Below are 10185 nucleotides of genomic sequence, written 5' to 3'. Positions count from 1 at the left end.
TCATTAGTCTCTCTTGCAACTCAGAAGCATTCATACACAGTGTGTATCATCTAGAGGCAAGGGAGAGCACTTGAGGTGATTTGCAAGTTTTTAATTGAATATTAAGGACTCCATTAGTGCTTCAAGAGTAATGAGTGTGCATCTAGCTGTTATTTAGGTTTGATAGGGATCAAGTGAACCAGTTAGCTTGTTACTATTGGTGGTTGGCAACACCTAGCTGGTTGTGGAGATTGGAGATGTTCTCGGTGAGCTCTTGGAGGTCTTGTGGGAGCCCCGGGAAGCTCGTGTACTTGGTTTGATGCCCGCTAATCTAGAGATGGAAAAGTGGCAATCATTAGTGAGCACTTGAGTCTTGGTGACTCAAGGGGGAGCGACATCCTTGTGTGGATGCTCCAACGAGGATTAGTGAAGAGTGCCAACTCTTCGATACCTCGAGAAAAACTCGGTGTCCTATTTCCCTACTCTTGTTACATTCTGCATTTTGCTTCTAGCATTTCCTTCATGCAAGTTTCAATTTCGCACTTTACTTATGTTCTATATGCTTGCATGTCTGTGCTTATCATTCTAGCTTGCTAGGTCGTCTAGTTGCTTTTATTCATTATAGGCTAATTTTGCTCTTTGTTCTAGAATTCAGTAGTTGATTTAGTTTTTTTATTAGTGCCCTATTCACTCCCCTAGGGCCATTAGATCCTTTCACTTGTACTAAGATGTACGCCGGCACCTTGGAGTCTTGATGACTCGCCAGCAAGCTTGTTGACTCTCTGACTTAGTGTGGAGTGACGGCAAGACACGTGTAGGGGACGCGGAGACCCTTACCTTAGTGGCTCAAACTCCGAAGTGATCACGGTGGCAAATGACCGAAAGGAAGACTAGTGGTGAGACATTTCCTTGGTAGGACTCATCTGGCTTGAGGTCTTGGCTTGGTGGCTCATCTGGCTTGAGGCCTTGCCTTGATGGTTTGGTGGCTCAAGAGTCATGACCGAGTGCTGACTGAGAGCATATCTTTGGTGGAGCTTCAACTTGAACTAGGGGTGTCATTTATGCCATCGATACCACGGGATAAAAATCCCTTATGCCAAATTTGTCTCTTTGTCTTATTTACGTTTCCGCATTTACATTCTTGTAATTTACCTTGCTAGAGTATGTTACAATTCTCTTGAGCGGTAGAGTAGACACACTAAATACACTTAGAGCACATTTAGATAAAAATTGAGATAAGTTTATCTTGAGAAGTTTTTATAGCCATTAGTTTGTAAGTATCATAATTCATCCTCTCTTAGGACGTCATTGTTCCTCACTTGCGCCTAGGCACGTATTAGACTTACCGTATCTATATATAGTATTGGATCTTAAGAAAACTAGAAGTTCTGGTGCGGACTTTTTTATAGTAAACATTTATCTTCGGCTCATGTTGCAAGAGTTCGGTTCATTATAATTGAGAAAAAAACATGTTAATATGTATTGATGTGTATGCCCTGTAGGATTCATACTGAGTTATACACTAACTGGTTGCTAAGTGGGAATTCTGATGTGGTTGACACTTGCTGTGCAAGCTTAATCATTGTGATTCTTTTTTCTGCAAACATATTTGCTGTTAATGTAGTTCTTTAAGAAAACTACCTGATGCAGCCTGTTGGGTTAAAATGTAGTGATGGTATTGTAAGTATACTTGGAACTTTAGAAAAAACAAACTTCTTACCTTTGCGGGTGGACATCCCTTCTATTTTTAATTCAATACGAGCATGTATGCTAAATATATTTCCTGTCGATTCATAAGCATGTTGCAGTAGCTAACCTCCACAATGCTCGATTCCGAAAAGGAAAAAAAAAAAAAACTTTCGCTATGTTCTTTTTCTGGTTCTGCAAACTATACTCTAAGCACATCAGAGAATGTCGCCTTTCTAGTTACAATGTATAAATTGGATTGAGAGTTCAAAATTCAATCAAAGCACACTTGTTATCCTTGTTTTTAACCAGCTAACTCAGCACATGAAACCAGAATTGTGAAGCAAAGGATCCTTAGTTATAACTAGCAATCCTATGTTCGTTTTCGTTTCCGGTTTTTCCGTTTTCGTTTTCATCCGATTGAGAAAATATGAAAATAAAAACGGTTAGGAGTTTTTCCGATCATTCCTAACTGTTTTCATCCCTAATAAGAACATTGTCTAGTGCTGGTCACGTGTAAGTGAATTGGAATGCACATGTATCTTGATTCCAGCTTCAAATAGTATAGGGTGTAATGGTGTGGCAGTGTGATTTTGTCTCCAAATTTGATATATGAAATCAGTTATTAGTAGTTTTGTTTTATTTTTCTTATCTCGATATATTTTTCATGAAAATACACTAGGTATTCAATTATTTATGTGCAGGTTATGCATGTATCAAGGCGATGCGTTTGCCTGTCGTGTGAGCCTCTATATATGTGCGCAGATTAGCTTGGTTTTTGGTGTCGACGGGAATGGCATCGCCATGGAGGCACCATTCCTGGCTAGCATGTCGGCCAAGGCCGTTAGCTACCGCTGGACAACGGGGCTCTAAGGGGTGCTCATGTACCGGTCGATGTCCTTTGAATGATGATGAAGGATACGAAAAATCTCAACTCTGGATGAACCACTAGAATCCTAGAGAAGAAGAAACCCAAGGAAGATATGACGCAAACTAGCTAACCAAGCCATTTGAGTAATTTTGGATGAGGTGAGTCATGGTAGATGGATATTTCGGCCAAAATATACTATATTTGGAGAACGGAAGGGGTCTTAGTTCAGTTTTGCGGCTTTAGCCGTTATCAAGTGCTACAGGAGCCGATACGGATCCCAGCCAAGCACTACAGTGATGCGGGTAGGTCCGAAAGGACGAGGAGAGTAATGGAATGTAAGAAATATAGTAGTCACTGGAGATTAAAAAAAAAGATACTGTAATAGTAATAGTGTTAGATGATGCTGTAATAATATTATAGATGATATATTTTTAGAGTATCTGTTGAAGATGACTTTATACATGCTTAGACGAATAAATTTGTTATGTGAGCACCTTTGAGCTTTTCTAAAGCAACAAAGGTTTGTTTAGTTGTATACGAATCACAATGGGTGTCAACTGTTTTGATTTTAGTCAGATGCCGCTGGAAATGAAAGAGTAATTAATCACATTTATATAGTCTTTTCAATTTTGACCATGTGTATACCTGGACCTAAATGATGTTATCTGGTCTATCTATATCTTGTAGGCACCTAAAAATTCTGTACTCACGTTTTCCTTTTATCTATTGGAGTTTAAAACTTGTAGCATATTTTGTTTTGAGATCCGTTGCAACGCACGAGTAATAGGCTAGTTTGTATTAAAATATAGATTGTAGCTTACAGACAACCCATGACTCTACATTGACATAAACAAGAAATTGAGAAAACTATATACCAAGAATCTGCAATGGTATGAGGTGACTTCTACAGACTTAAAATACAAAAAATGCTGAACATTTTAATCATAATATACCAGTAAACTCTGGATCACTATTAACCATGGGAAATATTTCATGTTTCAAGGCTAGTGAAGATTGCGAGTAATTAGACCCTCAAAGATGGTGTACAGGTCCTTGTTTTCTGGACCGAAGATCTCATCAGCCTTTCTTAGTGTATCCTGTAAGGGACAGATGCTTCAGTGAGTACCATGAGGGGATAAGAAAAACAGTTCATGCATCGCAAACCGGATAGTAAGTTCAGCTTTTATCCGTTTGTACCTCTCTGCTCTGCTTGTGTGCGTTCAGTTCCTTCACATTAGCTAGGAATGCACTGAACTGCTCATAAGACAAGCGGTTTCTGCATGTACAGATATTTTCATTAACTCTTAATCAAATAAGCCTAGAGTGTTGAATATATCAGACAATTCTCTACCATTTAACTGAATACTTGACAAAAGACTCTTTTTCGCACATACCTGACCTGACGAAAGAACTCCTTTCCATCAACTCTTGTTCGTCCTGAAACAAATGAACCCCAACGAAACTGAGTTTATGCAAAGCTTATTTATGATTTTGCGCTGAACCTGGTAAACAAACAGTAGTCTTTATGGAAATGCTAAACATTGTTATCAATTTACGAATCATGAAAACATGACCAGAATGCAGTAGTTAACACCTAGAGCACGGTAAAGATCAGTGTCAGAACAGTGGTCTTTATGGAAATGCTAAACATTGTTATCAATTTACAAATCATGAAAACATGACCAGAATGCAGCAGTTAACACCTAGAGCACGTTGAAGATCAGTGTCAGAAACATCAACTGCCATTTTGACTAGTCCCCTGATACAGTGATGTTTTAAGCAGATTACGTATTTTAATTACTTGAATGCATGGTTGATGGAACTTGCGTGTCCTTCAGAGGCGTATTAAACATTACAAAATCTAGATTGTATGCAAAATTTCGTGAACGATCTAACTAAGTTCTTCAGCATGCACATACCACGGGAGAGACGCAATAGCTGTTAAAATAAACATTCATAATTTTGTATAGTTATGATTGATGGTAGATTATCGAAGCACACGTCCTGCCAAGTGGCTATCTATTACATTGCCCCTTTGATATTATTGGCCAAACCAGCAATTTGTCCAGTGAAACTGTAATATCTTGATATTTACTACCGGATGGTAGTGAAATTGTAATATATCTTGACCAAGGAAAATGGGTATATATTAACCAAATTACCAAACAGCAATTTGTCTAAAAAGAATCTCAGCTACATTAATCTCTTCATAAACTTTCGGGAATTATATGTATGCAAGAGTACTTCTTTCACAAAAAGAAAAGTAAAGTTAGCATTCAAGTATGTAACATCATTATAATTAACTCTTGGGGTTATCAAAGCTAACCTGTTTGACTTGCTGTGTCAAATGGAGAGCTATGGTGACCAGAAAAGACCGAGGACCTGTCATTAAACATGTTCATTGATGTAATGGAGATCGAATGTCGCCTTGGCGGTGATACCGGCGCAAAACCCCTTGGAGGTGAGTCTGGGGGAGTCATCCTTGGTGTGCTGTTGTACGACGGCAAGAATGCATGTGGACGGGGTGGCCTAGGTACTGTAAGTACAAAAAGGTTTGTATGTAAAATACTCCCTCCATTTCTTTTTACAGGGCTTATTAGGATTTTCGAAAGTCTTTCAAAGCATACTTTGACCATTAATTTCTCTTACAATATATTATCAATTGATACGAAACCAAAATCTTATTAAAAGATCAGCGAAATACGAATCTATTGATACATCTTTTGCACACTAAACATGCACATAATTTGACTAATTGTTGGTCAAAAATTATGAAGTTTGACTTTTTTTTAATCCTAATACGCCCTATATTTTGAAATGGAAGGAGTATCATTTAACAGATTTCCATATAATGTGAACTAAATGAAACAGAAATGTACCATCTTGGTCAACATGACTACTTTCCTCTGAAACAGAACTTGCAGTTTCTGAAAACTGCGACGTTTTGTAAGTTGGAAATGTAGAATCTTCATCTGACAAAAACCCAGCAGCCAAGATTACTTGTGATAATTAATGTAGCATGGTGCCTGGGAATACACCTAGCGCAAGAACCACGAGAATTATGTGGTACCTGTAACAGATGTTGCAGAGGAGAAATTCGAAGTTTCGGTAACTCTTGCCCTGGGAGCAGTATTCTACAGCGAAGTAGTTTAAAAAAGCAAAATCATTTCCAGTTCAAAATAACTGTAAATACAAACAGAAGAATTAAAATGCTTTAATCATTGCTTTGGTTCTTGAAAAAAAAAATAGAGACAACGTGAATGCCAATGCAAACGACTTACAGGATTGTCTTCATCTTCGTGGAGTGACTGCATAAGTGTCTTCTTGAAAACTTCCAACTGCACGCACGACAAATAGAAAATAAGCAGTCAAGTAAACATTTATGAAGTTCAAAATGGTAGCGAGCAAAAGTTATGCACATCAGTCATCACTAATATGTTGTGGGACTTGCATATGAGAGAATGCTTGAAAAGTGCAGATTTATCTCTATTAAAATACAATACGTTCTTAGGATCCCAAAGTATGATCCTAACGAATACGATAACACACAAGAATTTCTCAAAATATGATCCCAAAGTGCAATGCAATAGTGTTCCGGTACCTTGGCGACATCTCTGTTGAGCTTCCTGACGATATTGGATAGCGACGCCTTCTCGCTCAGCAGCGTCTCCTGCACATCCATCGTCCACAACCGGAACGCAAAGAAGCGTCAGATTATCGGTGTTTCGCACTGAACATCCAACGCAGCATACCATACAGCTACTAGAGACAAAACCAGGCACAAATGTCGCAAGCAGAGCCGCCGACAACTGGGACCGGAAGCGGGCCCAGGCCCCACGTGTCAGTAAAAGCCGTTCCATGGAAAGCGTGCGTGCGTGCGCAGCTTAGCCAAAGCTACTAGTACTCCAGAGACTAATCAATTACCTTCTCCTCCTCGGCGCGGCGGAGGCGGCCGGAGGCGACTGCGAGCGCTGCATCGAGCTGCTCGACGCGCTCGCGGAGGTCCTCGGCCTCGGCGTCGCGCTCGGCGAGCTGCGCGTGGAGCCGCGCCGCCTCCGCCTCGAGGCGCCCGAGGCGGGACGTGAGCGCGATGGAGGTGATCTTGCGCGCCACGTCCAGCTGCGCAAACGGGTCCGCCGGCAGCACTGCCACCAGCTCCGCGGGCAACCCAAAGTCATCCTTGACCTTCGCCGCCGCTCCCGCGTCCTCCCCCACCATCGCAGCCGGCGGCGCCTCCTCCCCTTCCTCCGCCATCCCTCCTGCTCCGCGGTTATTGGACTCCTCTGCTCCTCACCCCTTCGGATTAGGAGGATGAGAGCGCGAGCTTTTCTTGTGGTGGTGGCGCGAGAAGGCGCCCCGCGCCACGGGTCTGGCTGCGGGTGGGTTTGGAGGCTTGCGCGCTCGTCGCTCTCGGTGCGCGCTGTGCAGGTTAGGGGGATGCGTGTCTGGTTATCGGGGGAGCCGAAGGCGTTGGCGCGGCGCGGGTCGCCCCGGTCCGTGGCTAAAGGCGAATCGCGATTCGCAAGGCGGCATGTGGATCTGGCCTGCTCAGAGTAAATTTTATAGGATCTAACTTATAAAAAAATAATTATTGATACATATTTATTCTCTTTTCTATTTAGTTTAGTTATTAGATTACAAGATGGATAATATGAATAGAGTTTTATGAAAGTTTTTTAATAAGATCTTATAGAATTTGTTTTCGTGATGATGTGTCGTGGTGCATCGATTGTGGCATTGGATGGCTGGAGCTCGTGCGTGCAGCTTATTCTGGGTGGCGACTGGACACATTGGAGGTACATGGTATACATGTCACCTTGAGAAATGAGTACAATTCAAGCTAGGGATTTAGATTGGATAAAAGATTTCGCAGTGGATGGTACTAATTTCTGCAAGATCGTCGTTAGGTGTTGGTTTCTAAATGGGAATTTAGGAGAAAATGCACTGCTTCTGCATAATTTCCATTTTTAATGAAGGAATAAAACTTATTTTGATCTCTGTATATAGTTATGTACATAGCTGTTCATTATTACATATTTTGATATAATACCTGACATTCTGGATCAATTATGCAAAAACAAGAGTATCCTCAAAATTGACCGATAACGATCAAGCACAAAGTCTATTACTAAACAACCAACTATATCCAGTGTAGATCTCCGTCACTGTTGTTTTCAATCTTTGACATGCATTATTTATAAGAGGTCGATCCTTCGCCTTCTATACCAGTGATAAAAAATGAATCCAATATATGCCCTGAAAAAACCTATATGGAAGAATGAACTTTTGTCTTATTAAAGATAGCATCTTTTCGGCTTAACCAAATAGCCCAACAAAAAGCACTAGCTCCAAACAAAATGTGGTTTTTAAGTTGTTAGCTCATCCCATTAAACTAGGTACCAAACATATTAGAGACACTTGTTGGTGAACTAAAGATAAACATAATTTTAACAGCTTGTCAAATAAATTTAGCAAAACAACATTCAAAAAATAAATGCTGTATAGTTTCCTCATGATGACAGTAACAATATATGATACTACCTTCTCAACACTATTTTAGTAGATTATCTTTGGTTAGAGTCTTTCCATTAAAGAGGAACTATAAGAGCACTTTGATCCTTAGTGGAAGTTTTAGCTCCCAAAGATATAAGCTATTAGGAATGACTAAATCACTAATCAAAGCTCTATACATCGATTGGACCGTGAATATTTCATGTTGATGTAAAGACCATTGAAACATATCACGACTATCATTAACTTAAACCATCGCCAACTTAAGAAGCAAGTCATTCCATACTGTCTGATTATTTTGAACCAAAGTTCTTCTGAATGCAATATTTAGGGGTCATGTCCTAAATACATCTACAACTGTTGCATTCTTTATGTATGCAATATGAAATAAAGAAGGAAATTGCTGCTTGAGAGGTGTTTGTCTTAACCAAACATCTTCCCAAAATCTTTTTTGAGATCCATTATTCAAATTAAAAGAGCCTAGCCTGAGGAAATCATGTTCGACTGCTATGAGAGGCCAGTCCAAAACTGAGAATCTTTAGGCCTATGCTCTACTTGAGCAGTTATTTTGTTTCTCAGATATTTTTTTCTTAATAAATATTATCACACTCCTTCTTCATTTATTAATTTAAATAAACATTTACTAAGCAAGTATTTATTTTGCAGCTCTAAGTTGAGGATACCCAATCCTCCTTATCCTTAGGCGTATAAAGAATGTTCCATTTCGTAAATCTATACTTTTTCATGTGCCTATCAAATTGCCAAAAGAAACAAGAACGATAATAATTGAGTTTGTTTAGGATCCCTTTAGACACTTGAAAGAAAGAAACATAAATATAGGTAGGCTGCTTAAAATAGAGTTTATAAGAACAAGACGACCCCATAAGATAAATGATTTCTTTTCCAACAACTCAATTTTCTCTGGAATCTTTCTTCAATTTCTTTCCATTCCTTGTTCAGAAGTCTTTTATGATGCATAAGAATGTCTGAGTGTTTAAAAGAGAATGTTCTAGAGTTATAATCGGTCTCGAAATCTTTGGCATTATCGAAATAAAACAATTCACTCTTATGGAAATTTATTTTCAAGCCTGATAACTTTTCAAACGCACATAGTAACAATTTCGTATTTTTTTGCCTGATTTAAATTGTGATCTATAAAGAGAATTGTATCATCAGCATACTGTAAGATAGAGAGATCATTTTCAACAAGATTAGGGATGACACCCGCGAATTTGCCCCTCCTCTTTAGCTCACTCAATGAGAATGGCCTACATATCCACAGTCACATTGAACAAGATTGGAGATAGGAGATCTTTCTCTCACAAACCCTTTTTGTTTGAAAGTAATATCCTATGTCATAATTAACTTTTATCCCTACACTTCCTCCAGAAACCACCTGTTCTATCAATGTACACCATTTAGAGGAGAACCCCTTTATTCGTAGGGCCTGTTGTAAAAATGTCCAATTTACCTTGTCATAGGCTTTCTCAAAATCTAATTTTAGAATAACACCATACAATTTCTTCCTGTGCATCTCATGGATGGTTTCATGTAAGATTACAACACTTTCTATAATATATATCCCTGGTATAAAAGTGGTTTGAGTCGATCTAATGACTTTTTGAGCTATTAGGGTAATTCTATTAGTCAAGGCTTCAATAAAAATCTTAAAGCTAATATTTAATGAGCATATTAGCCTGTTCTACTAGATTTGCATTGCTTCATTATGTTTCGGCAGTAAGGTTATTACTCCGAAATTTAAGCTAAAAAGAGGCAGTGCACCAGAGTGAAACTCTTTAAATAAAAGCAAAAGGTCATCCTTAATTACTTCCTAGAAATTTTGATAAAATTCTGTAGAAAAGCCATCAGGGCTAGGTGCTTTATTAAGTTCCATCTGGAAGGTTGCTTCTTTAACTTATTTTTCGGTGAAAAACGTAGTTAACATGTCATTTTCAACTTCAGACACTTGAGGGATGTCGTCATGATGTGTTTCATCCATAGTAAACTCATTCTCATCAGGTGGACCAAACAAACCTTTGTAAAATTGAGTGATATACTTTTTTAAATTTTCGGTTCCCTCTATGATCCCCTCCTCTTGTTCAAGTTTAAAGATTCTTGTTTTCGTGTGCCGTCCATTA

General features: G+C 39.1%; 1 protein-coding gene across 1 annotated transcript; it reads right to left on the bottom strand.

The window, feature by feature from the left end:
- Positions 1-3303: 3303 nt before the first annotated feature.
- LOC133884996 (uncharacterized protein At4g15545-like) lies at positions 3304-7054 on the bottom strand. The gene is made up of 9 exons (XM_062324611.1): positions 6461-7054; positions 6138-6206; positions 5818-5874; positions 5607-5670; positions 5416-5508; positions 4863-5072; positions 3931-3973; positions 3734-3812; positions 3304-3633 (listed from the first exon to the last, which is right to left on the bottom strand). Exons 1-9 carry the CDS (start codon positions 6788-6790, stop codon positions 3541-3543), a joined length of 1038 nt encoding a protein of 345 aa, XP_062180595.1. The 5' UTR covers positions 6791-7054; the 3' UTR covers positions 3304-3540.
- Between the last annotated feature and the right edge of the window lie 3131 nt (positions 7055-10185).

This window comes from Phragmites australis, chromosome 11 (assembly GCF_958298935.1).
Source record: "Phragmites australis chromosome 11, lpPhrAust1.1, whole genome shotgun sequence".
NCBI classification, from domain to species: domain Eukaryota; kingdom Viridiplantae; phylum Streptophyta; class Magnoliopsida; order Poales; family Poaceae; genus Phragmites; species Phragmites australis.
The sequence above is the reverse complement of the archived record's forward strand: the minus strand, read 5'-3'. Positions and strand labels throughout refer to the sequence as shown.